This window comes from Periplaneta americana, chromosome 1 (genome assembly GCF_040183065.1).
Source record: "Periplaneta americana isolate PAMFEO1 chromosome 1, P.americana_PAMFEO1_priV1, whole genome shotgun sequence".
Lineage (NCBI taxonomy): Eukaryota > Metazoa > Arthropoda > Insecta > Blattodea > Blattidae > Periplaneta > Periplaneta americana.
The window spans coordinates 121,997,980-122,015,630 of record NC_091117.1 but is presented as its reverse complement, the minus strand read 5'-3'; the positions used below and the strand labels follow the sequence as shown (position 1 = coordinate 122,015,630).

The following is a 17,651-nucleotide window of genomic DNA, read 5'->3' as shown; positions in this document are numbered from 1 at the left end:
TGCTGGTGGAATGAGTCCGGGGTCCAGCACTGAAAGTTATCCAGCATTTGCTCCTATTGGGTTGAGGGAAAACCTCGGAAAAAACCTCAACCAGGTAACTTTCCCCGACCGGGAATCGAACCCGGGCCACCTGGTTTCGCGGCCAGACGCTAACCGTTACTCCACAGGTGTGGACCGTAACAGTGCTAACAGAAACTTTTTATATGAAGTTTACCTTCTTGAAGATATCATACGAAGTATAAACTCTATTTTATTTAATCTCATCTTTAAATTTACACATTATACCGAGAACACTTATTTTTCTGCATTGTTGTGCAGTATGTTATTCGTATTTCTCCAAGTGGCGGCCTGAACACCTGCAGATTTCTAACACATGAGTGCAGGCTGTTACAAAAGAAACATTACAGTGCTTCCATTCCTCAAATGAAGTATAGCAATTCTTATTCATTCAGAAATGTACAATAAATATTATAGTCCAGACACATGATCTGAAGAAATTAATTCATCAATTTAAGCACAGAAACTTAATCATAAACAAAAGCAAAAACGAACTTTTGAATTCAATATTTTTTAACGTTAATAGGAAAAAAAAAAGAGTTGAGACAAGTTTGGGAAACTAGTGCCCTCCCATACTCCACCCATAACACCACCTATGCTCCTGACTCACATAAAGTATCATTTTTACTAGTACTGCCCATGTTGCCTTATGAGGCCCGTCTGCTGTTTGAATCAAAGTGATGTCACGCGCTTCGGCTGCCATGCCGCCTGATACATGCGCAATCCTCCAATCCCAACACGATAAAACTGACGCAAATCTTCAACATTATATACAGTTACCAAACAAGACGAGTCAGGCAATAAGAAATGCAAAACTGAGGCTTTTCCATGAACTCACTTGTCAGATTCAGCCGATCTGTGGAGGAACTTACGAAGAATAGGCAGGACGCAGCAAGACGCAAGTAGACGGGATACCTTTCACAGCAGACGCACTGAATGATCACTTTGTATTGACATAATCAACGGGCGTGGACTAAACAAGAAAACAACGTACAAATGACGAAGTACAATAAGTACAGTATTCCCCTACCAGAGAGGGAAAGTTTCACTTTCTGTACCTCTCACATGATGACGTAAGCAAGGCAATAAAGTATATTTCGACCAAAGCTGAATGAGCAAATCGGATTGGAATAAAACTGCTCCAGTTATTATCGACGTAATTGCCTTGACCCACATTTTTAACGCCTCACTCATAACCTCTACGTACCCTAAATTTTGGATATAAGCCTCATTAGACCTATACTGAAAAGTAAAATTCCTGAATCCCCAAAGACTATTATAGATCAATCAGTGTCCTGCCAGGTCTGTCAAAATAACACCACTACTATACTGCCCTTTTGAAAGTGAGTGAAGACACTCGAGAAGCCAGTAACAGAGGTGAACTAACACTACTGACATTACTAGAATTCAATTAAGCTTTTGACACAGTTAACACATCCTTTTATATAAACTTAAAAACTACAACCTTTCTAACACTGCCGTAGTTCCCTTCGCGAACACCAATAATGTGTATTACTTTTTACGCTTTACATAAATGACGTAACAAAGATTGCGCAACTTCAGCTTAACCTATGATATAATACAATAATAAATAATTTAACTACGCTGTTGTCAGTTTTGCCCTTAATATATAATGCATTTATTATTATTATTATTATTATTATTATTATTATTATTATTATTATTATTATTATCATCATCATCAGCTATTAATGTTATTTTAACTATCTTTTTTTTTTTCTTGTATTAGCTTAATAAGTGCTCTTTAGCGTTCTATGACCCTGTTGATCTTTTATAGGGCTTTAATCTAATTTGTATTACTTTTGTCAGTGTATTTTTTTTTTTGTATTTGGGTCATTTGCAAAATTTGTACTATAACAAATGGACAATTGAGAACGTCAAAATTAAAGTACTATTTAGTGCATATTCTGCATGTGTTAATATAGTGCAATGTCTCTGCCATAGTAATCAACCACTGTACACTCACCTTGCTTTACAGCACTGTTTTGAATGATGTAACAGACATGACATGGAGTAACAGATCTGACAGGTAACAGACTTGACAAAGCAAACAAGCATGTGCTAACCTAAAATTTTTTTGCTTAAAAATCTTGAAAATAGCAACTTAACTACTGGACACGTGTACTATAATGTCCTCTTGATCTTGACTTTATATGTTGTTATTTGTGGAAAACACAACACAAAAAGATCTGACAGAGTAAAAATGCACGCTTAGACTAAAACATAAAGCAAGAGTATGACGCACAAACTCGCCAAATTAAAATGGGTGAACATAGCAGTACAATAAAATGGATTTTTGTGCATCATCTTGGCTTGTGCTGATATCTGTGGGATTTTTTTTTCAACTGTGTATCCATAGGAACAGAATGGTGTAACAGACCTGACTGACTTACTGGACTAGAGTAATTATGTCATCATGTTTAAAGAAATATAAACTCAGACATAAATGAAGAAGTTTTGATAATATCAAATGTTTCTTTAATTTTTTTCTCAATTACATTATTAAACAAACCTTTATCTGGACATAATCATGCTCCATTTTAAAAACTTTAGTATGGACACGGCATTTTAGCTGTCACTATGAGAATTTTATTTTATTCTCGTGAAATATTTCACATGAAGGAAATAATTCTTGTGACGTTTACTACATTAGTATTGAAACTACTCACTGTTAGGAATTGATAACTCTATCGTTATAAATGAAATAATGGGAAGGGTAAAAATTGATGGACCTCATTTGTTATACAAATTCTACAAATGACCCATCTGTGTGTGCTGTGTGGTAGGATGAAAGAGAAAGCCTTCTAGCCTTAATCCCGTCAGATTAAATAAATAAATAAATTAATTAATTAATTAATTTAATTTAATTTTTTTCTCTGAACCAATACTAATAAAATTCTGTCATGAACTTCTGGATCTGCGTCTGACATTAAATGATTTTAAAATGTATAAACCAGCCTACCTCTATATCAGTGCTGTGTTGGAAATCGGGTGAACTTTCTGCTACTCAATTCCTCTGCAGATGGCGGTATTGGAGCGAGGTTTCGTGGAATAGAGAGGTACATTATGTAGGCTCCAAAAAGATTAACCCTGGATGGAAGCATTCTTATCACGGACCGATTGACTTGCCCTTGTAGATAAGAAGTATGGAAACAATCGCCTTCCTCTCTTTTGTCTCATATCGTAAATTTCGTCGTTTCTTATCTTGTACTTTCAATACATTCACATCTGCAGATTTAAGAGTAGGTCCTTTTCCCTTATCGGGCATTAATTTCAACTTCATAACCTCAAATTCTTCGTAATCAGACGGTAAAAAAACGGTCGGAGCAGATAACAGCATTAGATGTTGGAATGAAGTGTTTTCTCTTGGAAAACTGCACCCATGCCAAAGTGCCGCTTCGGAGAGCGTTCTCGTTTAGGAAGTGAGTAGAAGAATTTTCTGTCCTTGCCTATACATATCCAGAAATTTGGAACACCCATAAACCGAAGATTGAGACATTCTGTTAACGACTGAATTGCACGGAATGAGGAAGAAACTGGCTGTGACACGTGGCCTGCTGCTATAGCTATTGTATGTACGCGACTACTCGGCTAACTAACTAAATATTTCTAAGAATCGTTCTCCCGGGAAAACGGTGGCGAGCCGGAAATCAAAACAATTGCATTGTTGCTTTGAAGGACGAGTAGGCTACATTAATTTGATAAAAAATTACTATATTACTGTATGTGTTGTGTTCCCCTTTAAGAATACTGAGATTGATTACATTTTGATTGGTGGAAAATGAGAGGTCACTTCCTGGCAGAATTAATGACTTCTAGTTCACATTCACATACGAAATATTCTTTACAATTACTCGTAGTTATGTACAGCAGATTACATACAGTACATAAATACACACATAGGCTCTACATCAGCGGTGACCAAACCTCGAACGGCAGTGATTACACGCGAGAGACAGTACAAGAAGTAAGGAGACGGGGGAGAGGTACTTGGCATGAAAACTACAACCAGTGGTGGTTCGTGCACTAACATTGCTTTCTTCATCAACCCCGCGAATAAAAATAGCAAGCTTTGCTGTATCAGTATTGTCACCACTGTCATCAAGAAACAATAAAAAATATATACAAATTTTCTTGCTTTTTTATAATATTCCTCATGAACAATCTGAAATTTCCTGAATTCTCTTCTGGATATTTAGTCGAGAAATGCGCAGTTTTTCAAAATTAATTAACACTTTCATTGGACAAATTATTTCAGCCACCTTGATCATTACGCTTTTATAAAACTCTCCTTCTTTGGAAGGCTTAAGACAGTAGTGTCAGAGTTGTAAGCTCCGAAACCGGTTGTGGTGCTAGAGACGTCCAGTCGGAGCGTGAACTTGCTTATGTCTGTGGAAGCACCGGAGCACTCAACGAGTTATAGTGGAGCGCTCCGCTCCGTTTAGGCTGTGTCTGACAATGCTGGCTAAAGAGAACTAGCTATTTTGTTCGCCACAAGATAGCTGGCTTCCTTACATTTTATTTATGTCATCTTTCTCTTCATGACAATGATTGAAGGCTGATTTCAGTTCTTGGAGTTTAATACTATACTAGCACATAATATTCAATCAGTTTCTTTATATTATTATTATTATTATTATTATTATTATTATTATTATTATTATTATTATTATTATTATTATTAAATAATCAATAACTAGTAAATAACTGATAACAGTCATCAAAAGATTTGAAAGAGAAATTAAAATGGATATATATAGCGTAGGAAATATGTAGTCCTATATATTATTATTATTACTATTACTATTATTATTATTATTATTATTATTATTATTATTATTATTATTATTATTAAATATCCGCGAAAAAGAACCCTAATTCACCAAGCAGTATCCTAGAGTTTTAGTTTTGTTATACGGTATACTACTTATCTATACTATTTATTTTTACACAGATAATGTGAAATATGTATCTACTGTCTTTTAAAGATAAAGTTTAGAAAGTTTATAAATTGTCTGTAGCAACAAGGTTTTTTGATCACTTCACATAGTGGAGTCCTGTATTCGGTGTCGCAGTCCAGAAGATGTGTCTTTATATGAAATCTCTTTGCTTCAATAATAGGACAGTCAAATAGAAGGTGTTTCACACTGTGAAGGTCTTCGTGGCAGGAGCATGTAGAGTCGATGTCTGCTGGAATGTTGAATCTGTCGAAGTAAGTACCAAATTTCCCATGTCCAGAAAGAAACTGCGTTGTTACGAAAGTAGGTTTGAAGTGATGGCTTTTGAGTCGGTCGTGGATTGTTGGGAAGTAGGTGTTTCTTGTTAGTGATCCGGTTGTGCATGTCGTCCATCTAGTATTCCAGTTGTGATGAGTCCAATATATTGAGGCATGTATATAAGAATTATGGTAACATTTGCTGATAATAATAATAATAATAATAATAATAATAATAATAATAATAATAATAATAATAATAATAATACCTGTTATGCCTGTGATTCAGCGTAATGCTCTGTAATGTCGCTTCAGTATACTACTACTAATTAAACCGCTGAGCAAAGCAACATATTACATTTTCTCCGAATAAATTCCTCTTCCCATTTTGTACGAAACTTTCTGTTCCTGCTCTTATAGACAGAGGATTTGTAGAGCGACATGGTACCGACACTGCTTACCATTAATACGTGAGCGAGACAGAGAGCAATGTACAGGAAACTCCCCTTACCAGTATGAATGTCTTTGATTACACGATGTAATCACGATACCCAGTTTGGTCACCGCTGCCCTACATACAAATACAAACATATACAGACGCATACAGTATATATTTTTCCCCCATTCGATCTTTAAACTAGACTAAGAATGTTATTGGCGGCGGGATATTTTAGAAAAAACTCACTTCCAGAAAGGCGAGCGAAATCGTATTTTAAATACGCCTTGCGAAGCAACGCGGGTTGTTCAGCTAGTTGTGAGAGCTCTCATCCTGCTCGAACGACACACAGGACACAACTGATCGTAATGTTATCGTGTCCTGTTCTTAGCCGTTGTCGGCCGGTTATCCGGGATGCGAAAGGTCGAACGTATGTACTGCGAACATTTAAATTGTAAGCATTGTATCATGTGAAAGTACGGAAACATGAATAACGAAACACAGTCAAACACGCCTTTTCTTTTGTGAATGGCACTTCGTAAACAAAAAACAACAATAAATATAAAAGCTAAATCATTTGGGCAAAGTAGAAAAACCAACGGCTTCATCACTCATCACAGCCAAACGCAGATTCTGCGAATATTACGCTCAACATTGTTAGAAACAGAAAGTTAATGCATTTCTTTCGAATATGTTTGCAATCACCGTAGTCATCATATAAACTGAGATTTCAGTCACTGTCCCAAGCATTAAGCTCACGTATAGGGTTACCATGAGAAGAAATTCTATAGGAGAACATGGAATCTAAAATAAGAGGACATTGCTGAAAAAAGGAGGACTTTTTAAAAATTGGTATGAACAAAATTAAAGATAAAAACAATGGTTCACGTTAGTTTTCACACTAGTTGCTGGATCAGTATTACATCTGTACCCTACTTATCGGTGGAGCCCACTTTGTGCACAAGAGCCTGAAGAGACGAACAAAATAATATCTATGGAACTGTTCACAGAACATGTCTTTGAAATTATATTTCACTATGAAGATACCTCTGACTGTCCACGTTAGCATGCGATTTCGTTCTTTTGTCCACTGAGCAGATATTAGGGAAAATACTCTCTCAGCACTTCCATTGTGACTTGGGATAAATAGAATTCACATATTTTTCAAAGTTCTGAGAAAGTTTGTGCTCGCAGAACTATTGGAATTGAAGAATTTACACCATTGTTTATCTAAAGTTAAATCTTTGTCAAAATTAATTTGATTAGCATGTCTTTGTACATTGCAGAATAAAATTGGTGAAATAACATAGAATCATGAATAGTGGCATTTTTAGAGTGCAAGAATTCAATGCATGTCAATAGGTCATCATATTTTATGTTTTTTATGCTTCAGCTTCAACCATTGAAAGCAGTTAAATTCTTTTATAGGTTTTCACCATTTGTTTAGATATTCTATGCATAATATCGCAAATTATTCAATATTCATATTAATTCTAGTTGAAATGCGAAATGCCGGACATTTCAATTTTTTTAAAATGCCTGCCGGACAGGATAAAATGATTAAAAAAGAGGACATGTCCTCCTTTTGCCGGACGGATGGTAATCCTACTTGAGAACACCTCGTGCCGAAAAGGAGAACGTGATAGTCCAGTGTATGTACACGAATAAACACGTCTTATGCAAGGAAGAAAAGGTAATACGAGTACAATAAAAATGTCTCGAGTATTTACACATATTTAGATCAATTCAACTTATCCATGAAATATGTTTAAAAATGCGATTTTAATCTTGTACAGAAAACGGCTTGTATGAATTCTATTATTTCCATTCCATTTTTAGAAATTAAACGCTTACAGAGTCAAAACTTCTTGCTCAGGATAGGGACCGATGGCGGGCTTATGTGAGGGCGACGATGAACCTCAGAGTTCCTTAAAAGTCATTTGTAAGTAAGTAAGTAAGTAGGCCTAAGTAATAGGCAAGTATTCAATATTCATACAGTAAGAAAACTACGCCACTTTTTCTGCCAGACAGACATGCACGCGTCATACAACTAGCGATCCAAGCGACAAATAAGTAACACTCGTGGGAAAATAAGCTGTTATATTGTGTTATGGTGATGATCAGGGAACGGATTTATATGGACTAAAAATATATGAAATATGTAAATATATATGTAGTTATTTTTACCAAAATATGGAATTAAATATGGATTTTTACCAAAATATGGAATTAAATATGGACTTAAAATTATAAAAAAATGACTATGTACGTTAAATATTGGTACATTTTAATCAAACTAAACAAAAAATATAATGGACGTACCTTATCTTCCAATGTAGTTTCAACAAAACACAATTTTTATTGTCTGTTACCATAACAATAGGTTACAAACATTTCTTTCAAGTGCTGAAAAGTGAATCTTCTTCTATTGTCTCTGAGGATAGATTTATACTGACTAAAAGAGCGTTCGACGTCACAAGAAGTAACTGGTACATAATTCAATTTCACAATGTCTGCTGGGGATAAGTCCAAGTTAATCTTCACTGTTGATTCACCACTCATCACAGCAACAACCTTTTGTAGTTCTTCATATCCAGGGTTTTTTGAAAGTACAGTGTCCACCTTAGCTCTTACTGCATCTGCAACTTTACCTCTACCACGATTCAGTTGTTCCACAGTACTATTTATAATTTCAAAACTTTCAGATAGTGAAAGGTGCCTATTTTGGAGACTTTTGAGCGTTTTTATGATGCATGAAAATGTATGCTGAATGTGAGCTAAGTCATTCTTCACACTTATGTCACAGGTAACTGTTTTCGCAGTATCAATTGAGACTGCATCTTCAGAGTCCAATGCAAGGAGAACATTGTTAATAGAGTCTATATGTTCGGCATAATATTCAACTGCTTCTAGCCATGTACCCCATCTAGTTAAAATTGGCTTTGGTGGCAATGGAATTTCAGGGTACATTTCTTTCAACACGTTAACTCTACTGGGAGCTTTGAGAAATACTTTTTTCACTGATGAAATCAACAAATCTACTTTAGGGAAATTGTCTCTGACCACTTCTGCCACACGATGAAATGCATGCGCCACACAAGTAAAATGAGTCAATTTAGGATATACAACAGATAATGCTTGTCCAGCTTTGACCATATAAGGGGCAGCATCGCTAATAAAGAATAACACATTATCGTACATAATACCCTTTGGCCACAGGATACCCATAGCTTCGTTGAACAGTTTAACTATAGTTTTGTTATTGCACTTTTCTAGAACATCACAATGTAAAAGAATTCGTTCAGAATATTGTTCACTTAACAAACCGATAACTACATTACCAACAAGTCTACCTTCTTTGTCGGGAGTCTCATCAATGGAAACCCAAATTGAACTACCTTTAATTTCATCTCTTATCTTCTGTATTGTCTCATCGTAGATGGATGGAGCATACGTCTTCCTAAGTGTTGACTCATCCGGGATTGTATGTTGAGTATATTTTTCAAGGAATTCCCTGAAGACCTTATTCTTTAGTTTGTAGAGAGGAATATCAGCAGAGATGAGAGAACGGCACAGGTCGATGTTAAACTCAGATCTTACATTCGATGTTGTTGGTTGTGTTAAAAACAATTGTCTCTGCTTGGAATTTAGTTGTTTGTTGGCCTGATGTTTACTAGTTGTAATGTGTTGTTGCACCAGGAACTTTTGTGTAGATGATACTGCACACTGACACAAATTACAAAATAATATTTTATTGTCAGTTGATAAACCATCTTCTTTAAATTCTGAAATGTAACTTGTTAGTTTTGATTTTAAATTGACTGAATGACGTACTTTTGGCATATTTACCGTCTTTATAGTATGATTTACAAAACTGAACCTATGTGTACTCTGACTGGCATTTAACTGTTGAGCTGCACAACTGAAGTCTGTTAAAAATTTTAAATTAAATTAATACAGTTTTGTAACTTACTTTCCCATTGTTGATAGGACTGCTAATTTTCAAATAACTCTGATGTTAAAGGGATTACTGAACATGTGTTTAAATCTCTATTGTTGAAATGTATTTTTAAAAGTTAATGGAATTTTGTTTTGTTTTATTGTTAAACCTAATATAATATGGACTGTTTTATATGAAATATGGAAAATATATGGAAATTAACGAAAATATGTACTAAACTCTAAAATATGGAAAAATATGGAAAATAAAAGTAGGATTTTTCAACCCTACACATTGTGAAACATAAAGATAATGCAAAATATAAATTATATTAGCTTTATAAGTAAATATGTATTTACATATAAATCCTTTCCCTGGTGATGATACAGAAGCGAAAAATTATTAGAAAAATTGGAATTTCGAAGGGACTGTATTGTTAAGGCTGTAAATTGCAGCAATACAAACGGCGAAACCCAGAATTGCATTTTCTTTCCCCCAAAGATCCAAAACAAATCCGTATTTCAGTGTAGGCCTACTGGCTTACGCTTAGCATGTCGCACTCACAGTAAAATAGTGTCGTAACTCGAAAATTGTGATTTGTAAGGAAATGCAATTTCTAGTAAAATACTGCTGTAAAAATATTTTCATAAATAGGTACCAAAACCTTTGATAATTTACTATTTTATTATTAGAATTTCGTACCTCCAACTAATGAAACAGCATTGGAAATAATTTACGAAAGTAATGTGTGAGTTTCGACATACGACAGTATTTTACTGGGTGTACGATGTGTTCTTAACGTGATTAAGTTTAGAGTTTTTATCTTTTTTATTTCATTTAATTTTGAAGTTAAATTCTGTTGTAATTATTTTAGATGTAAAAAAATGGTTTACAAATAGTCGGAGAGAACACTTACATAAAATACAAAATATTTGAGCGCAAATTGCCGTCTATGCATGGAATACTTCGAGACAGTAACGTTTGAGACTCACATTCGGGAGCTCCTGGGTTCAAACTCTGCAGTCGGCCATTCTGACTAGGGATTTTTGTCTTGCATCTTTATCATAATAATTATTATATCCATGAGCAGCCTTAAGATAAGATGTGTAATTCCTAAGTTATTGGGTGTTGTGAGCTTGCCGGTGATGATAATACAGAAATATTATTTTCTTTGCTTACTTTATACTTTATAAAGTATACTCGTATTAAAATAATTATATTTTGTGAGGGGGATAGAAGTTATCTCTGGCAGGGATGTTAATATGAATTTATGAGAAGGGGTAACTTTTCAGCAGGGGAAAAATCCCCCTCATCCCCCCGTTAATTCGTATCCTGGGTAGGTATTATTAGCGTAAGTTCACAAAATTTGAACTTCAGAATAGACCGCATCTAGTTCATTTTCTTTAATAAATTTCAACAACTCACTGACACTGTTAACACTATTTGTACTAATGCTATCTTTTGCACTGAGCACTACAGGTAATTGGGAACGTAGAGTCGCTGCATCAAAGAAACATTCATAATCAGCAAGTAGTACGAGTAAATTAAAATCACTTTGAGAAAATGGAGCATTTTAATGCTTTTGCAAATTTGTGAGTTCCAGAAATTTTGGATTTTCAACATCACTGAAGCTTGAATTTAATTATTCAAGAATGTTGTCAGTAAGCAAATTAAGCTTTCAGGAATAACTCCCTGTAAAGTTAATTTGAATAATTTCGAGGGAAAAATTGTTCCGGGGCCGGGATCGGTGTCGGGTAGAGTTCCCGGGTAGCTCAGTGGGAGAGCGTTGGTACGTTTAACCAAAGGTCCCGGGTTCGATACCCGGCCCCGGAACAATTTTTCCCTCGAAATTATTCATGTTGTCAGTAACTTCGAAAATAATTTGCAATAGCATGTTTCCAAATCACCTACGTCATGAAAACGGATCTTCTTAACCTGTGGCTTCGAAATGTCAGAAATGTTTTTTTATGCTATTCTAAATCTTCAGAAAGCTGTCCATTTTGCCTTGAAATCGCCAATTTTCTGAACGCAATATGCAATGTCACTTGTTTTAGTTTGAAAAATATAAAAATATGTCTGTAAGGGGAACTATTTCGCCAAATACATGCAACAAAAAATTAAAATTGAACTCTGTCTTCATCAAAGCAAGAAATCCTCTTGAAGAATTAAGAGTTTCTGAATTCTCCAATTATCTGTGCATTCAAAGCACTCAATGAGTAGTTGACGATATTCTGAAACGGTGTATACGAGTCTACCATTGTAATTCCAGCGCGTCGGAGACACCTTCGGAAGTTTTGTCTTCACTATTTCATCCAAAACAAAGGTTGGCTTAAAAGACTGAGAGAAAAATGGAGCGAGGCCACTAAGTGACAGGAATAATATTTTGCATTCTTTGAATGTCTCAGTCGACTGTAAGATAACTAAATTCAGACGATGAGCAAATCAATGAACAAAGAGTGTACAAGGGAAGGATTGTCTTACTCCAGCCTGCAATCCACTTACGTCACCAGACTTTGCCACTTTGCATGACAATTACTGTAAACGTGTAAACTGCTTCTGTTAGGGAAAATGTTGAACAAAACACATAAAAACCCTAGAAATAGTAATGCAGAAATTAACTCCATTCAGGTCATTCAACACTGGCATTAGCACTGATTTTTCAGGATTTGTTTAATTCTCTTTTCCTTCAGCAATTTCTCAACGTTTGGAACTATTCTTCATATAGTGCAGGGCTGGGCGTCGAGAGCGGATCTAGACTCTAAACGGGGACGCTCAATATTCATCCGTCACTCTATCGACGCTGCGCGGTGTTCGGCGGGGAAGAAAGGGGATGAAGAGAAATCATATGGCTCCCAGTGAGAGAATAGAATCTGCTCTTGCTGCCCAGCTCTGGTATAGTGCATAACCTGAGAGCACATTTTAAGTTGTGATCCGATACTTGGTTTCATAACATGGCTTGTTTATCTTCATCATAGGAAAAAATTACTGTTCGCACATATAATATGGATCCTAACATGTATGTCTGTACAATCGGAACGTTCATATAAAAGTCAGATAAACTTCTTTTGTTTTGATATTTGCCCTTCAATTCACTGTCGTAAAGTAAATCAATAAGTTCCAATTACAGATAATAATCGAAAATCAAATTGAAAATTTTCCTAGTCTTTAAATCTCGAATCAAATTCCTGGAGCATCGCATTATGTGTGAATATATTCTTCGAAATCCAAAGTCTTAAGAAACTAGTAGGCCTATATCGTTGTTAATTTTGAAAAATGTGCTGTAACGTATCCTTTTAGTTAAGCTAACGTTCCATAATTAGAGGTGGTTTCATATTAAACGCCTTCACTCTGTCATATAAAAAAGGTATCCCCGTCACACGCCATGAAGGCACTTGGAGGGCATGGAGGTAGAGTCCCATGCTTTCTATGACCTCGGCACTAGAATGAGGTGGTGTGGTCGGCACCACGTTCCGACCGCCTTTTACCTCCGGGAAAGACCCGGTACTCAATTTTATAGGAGGCTGAGTGAACCTCGGGGCCGTTCTGTAAGTTTGGCAACGAGAAAAATCCCGTCACCACTTGGGATCGAACCCCGGACCTACTGTTCAATAATCTTGTTCTTACCTTGTAGAAAATAATTTAAAGCATTCAGATAATTACATTAAAAAGGCAAATTCACAAATCCATTTTTTTTTTTCACTTATGATACAGGCTTTTCTTTTTTCTTCGTGAACGATGATGTTTCTTCCCTCAGTTCAAAGAACCTATCCAATAATTTGCCACGACTTAGTCACCGCACTTTATTATAATATGATAGATCGCCATACTCACTATTGCATTCATCAATAAAGACTTAAATTGACGATGAGTGAGATCTTTCGATCTAATTGTTGGTGTATAATGCACTTAATAGAAATAACTTCATGGGATAAATTAACGCTTTTCACTCCGTCCTTTAGACTCCTTATTACACCCTTTTACTTCCAACCATGAAAGAAGCACCATTGGTTGCCAAGGATAAAAGTTTATTCCAAGAAAGTCCAAAATAATTTCTACAGCCTCTACATGAAAATATCGGATTCATTAGCAGTATCCTTTATGAGAATAATATATAAGAGCTCTCCTTAATCTGAAGATTTTCAATAACGTTTATTACAAAAATCACCAGGTGGGCATTATCCCTAACGTAAGTATTTTCATCTACTGCCAAATAATAACAAATGAAAGGTGACAAATAATTACTAGTTGCACCTGAACGTCCTCGGCTAGACCTCGGGTGGGACGCATCACGGTGGAAGGAGACAAGCTGATAGATTCAAACTCCTACACTTGTTGTGACAAAGGTTCTTCAGTTGCAATTAAACATTCTTCAAATTTTCAATCTTTGAAAGGTTTCTAATATCTTACTATTACAAGTGAAATTTTATAACTGAGTCGCACAGCCGATTCACTAACATTGTGATCTTAAACAACTTCTAGCTCATTTTACTTCATTTGTTGAACTAATACTGCACGCTCTCCACCTTCGTATCTGCCATATTCGTTACTGTGAGTTGTATAATGTATCTGTACATTGTATTTCTTGAGTGTGGCATACGTTTTGAAGTGTTTTCTGCTCCTCACATCTCTTGTTTAAATGGATGGCAAGAACCGCCTCTGTTCACTACAACGCAACGTTACAAACCGGTCCTCTGCTAGGTACAGTAAGCACGCCACAGCCAAGCACTGCCCGTGCCCGTTCATACGCGAGTTGATGATCACTGATCTAAGGGAATAGCTATTAATGGACTATCAATAATTTCCTTTTTAATATAATTCCAAGCAACCGTGGCAACCAAGGAAATTAAGTAATTTTGTATCAAATTAGAAATGTCTTGAAAAACTGTGGATGTTTCTAAATGATGCCATAAAAGTGGATCATGTTTTGATAGCGAAAGCGCCAAATCTTTATAATTTTCCTTATTCACTGTGTCCGCTAAAGCCAAGTCCATGTACTCCAAGGAAACACATAACGTCAATGAAGAGCTTCAATGTTCAGCGATTTTTTTAACAAGTTCATTGTGCTTTAGATTGTCAATTTTCATATGATTACTAATGGACTGTCGAGTCTTTGCACTGTACTAAAGGTTTTCCATTTCAAAAATGACTCTAAATGGACCTTTTCAAGATGAAAGACGCTTTATTACCTTATATAGATTATTTAAATCTGAAAATCCCGTTTTATTCCTCACGATCTTGTCCGTCGAAAACAGAACGCACGGCCAACAAAATAATTCACACTTCCTTTCATACCCGGTAAGCCATTATAGAGTTTCGTTTAGATCCAAATTAAAATATGGGTATCTATAGGTATCCATGTGCTAAAAAGGATAAATGTTCATCTCCCCCTCTTGCATAAAAAAAGTCCCTTGTGCAGACACTTGTATTTCCCTATTTTGACTATGCTGACATTTTACTTACTGACCTCTCCAGCGACAACAAAACGAAACTTCAACGTGCTCATAATTTGTGTGTACGTTTTGTAAGCAATGTTCGTAAATATGATCATATTACCCCATCCCTGGAAGCAATAGGTTGGCTTAAACTAGATAAGAAAGGAAATTTACATTCACTTCTCTTTCTCTTCGAAATCTTGAACTCTTCTATTCCTTCGTACCTGTCGTCTCGCTTCACTTACCTTTCTTCCCACCATAATCTGAACACACGCTCTCGTCATGAAACAGTATTAGCAATACCATCCCATCGCACATCCTCATACTCATCCTCTTTCACAATAGCCCTGCCAAGACTCTGGAATTCGCTACCTGCTAGCATCAGAGACTGTCGAAATAAAATTGAATTCAAACGCAAAGTTACTAGGCACTTGGTCAGTAATTGATTTCTTGTAAATAGTTTCTTTAATCTATCACAAAATATTTCAATATCCAGTAATTTAATCGCTATACAATTTTGTTATTCTAGGTTTAATTTGTAATTCAGTAAATATAAAATATTCTTTGTTTTTCTATGATCAATTAACTAGCTTTAATTAGTCAGATAATCTTTTCGTATTTTGATTTTTATTATAATTGTAATTGTAAATTTAATACTAATTGTAATTTTATTTGTAATTGTAATTGTAAATTTAATACTAATTGTAATTTTATTGTTCATATTATAGTTGGAAACTCCTGGTAGAGGGGCAGAGAAGGCCTGAATGAATGAATAAATAAATAAATAAATAAATAAATAAATAAATAAATAAATAAATAAATAAATAAATAAATACTACTACTACTATATAAATACTGCTATGTCGCGATTTTCTTCGTTAAATTGTTTAACGGCAGTTTTGGTTTACCTTTATCTATAATTTTCTTTTTACCTGCATAACTGGTAAGTGGAAAATCCCTTTGTCAAAATGTTGTACACGTTGCATCAGAAGTCGCGGCAGTAGCCATATATATTATTACACATATTATAAATACATTCACTTCCAAAATACAATAATTCAGTAGATTTTAATTCTGAGTCCTTCACAAGAGCACTGGTATTTTTTTAAGAAAAAAAAAACGTAATTTACACTCAAAACCGCATAGACAGAGAACACGTATAGGTTCGGCTTATTGCAATGCACTGGAAGCCAGCTTACACAAGGTGAAAGTGGGGTGGTCTGACCGCTAGAGGCGTTTGCCCTGTCCGTTGCGTGCTGTCTACAGTACGGAACAAAAGTAATAACAGTATAAAATATGACGACGAACAAATGATTTAAACAGTGGCGCAGCCAGAAGTTGGTTCTGGAGAGGGGGGGGGGGGTTTGAATTTTTTTTTTTCAGAAACTGACTATAATAGATATACGTTAACAAAACTTTAAGGTGCCATTACTCTAGTTTCAATTAAACGGAACTTCTCATTGGACTAAATAGGATCCCAGGTAAAGCAAACAGAAATCCATTTGCTGCTGAGTTCACATGGTCACAAATGCAGCATATATGCTTTCTCGACAACAATGCAACTACGCACATGCGCAATGGGTTATCACGACATGCCAGTACCGTGAAAAAAAATATATATTTTTTTTTAATTTTTCTTTCACACCAGGAATCACTTATTTTGCTGATACGTGAAATATAGATTTTTTTCGCTGCAATTCATTTATTCACATTTTACCCTTAAGATGCACTTACATTGCGCGCAACATACTTGCGTAACTTTTTCGCGAGGCAAGATTCGCATAAGTGTAGGCGTGGCTAGGCCTACTACCCCGAAATTTGTTCCGCGAAACAGCCTCGCGGCGAATCACCTCGCAGTCAGTTTTTGGACGCGCATCAAAGAGCCTCGCTACTCCCATTTCGTGTAGTGTGAACACCGACACTTGTTGGTGCGAGAAATGAACCAGGAGGAAAGCATCCGCTTCATCGAATTGTTTTTGTGAATCCCAAAAATAGAATGACTACATTCACATCGATAAAAAAAGAGGACACAATGTTCAAAAAACGAGGACATTGTTCGAAAAAAGAGAACAGAAAATGCCTTACTTAGATTTAGGCTTACCAGGCCTATATTGGTACTTTAAATTACGTCAATATCTATTTTATTAGAAAATATTTACAGTACAGATTTAAGGTTATATCACATTTAAAAGTATGTTAGTTAATATCTATTTTATTACTAAATAATCATGAAAAACTTAATAATAATGATTTTACAGTTAGCTACATATGAAAGTCAAGGAAACTATAATAATATTATTAAAGAGAACAGAAAATATCTATTCAGATTTACATTCGCACTTCGATTTACTAGAAATCTCTGAGCAGGAAACTCGCTCGAGGTTTTCGCCTCGAACGAGAATCTCTTCCAGTGTGTGGGCGTCCATTTGAATCCACGTCATTAATCTTTGAATTTTCTCGCAACACATTTCTCGCTAGCGAGATCTCTTCAAGCGTGTAACGGGCGTTACAAGGAGGAATAAGAGAGTTTTATTATCGTTGGCAAAGAGT

General features: G+C 35.5%; 1 protein-coding gene across 5 annotated transcripts in view; it reads right to left on the bottom strand.

The window, feature by feature from the left end:
* Positions 1-16,273, bottom strand: part of LOC138700201 (organic cation transporter protein-like) — a 117,934-nt gene extending 101,661 nt beyond the window's left edge. The window contains exon 1 of one of the 5 annotated variants that reach the window (XM_069826642.1): positions 16,034-16,273. In XM_069826642.1, coding sequence (XP_069682743.1) covers positions 16,034-16,087 — 54 coding nt within the window. In that variant the 5' untranslated portion in view covers positions 16,088-16,273. Of the gene's footprint in view, positions 1-895; positions 1,033-3,040; positions 4,689-5,978; positions 6,091-16,033 lie in introns of those variants that run through there. The other 4 variants (XM_069826684.1, XM_069826668.1, XM_069826652.1 and 1 more) reach the window with 4 other exon arrangements.
* Positions 16,274-17,651: the final 1,378 nt, after the last annotated feature.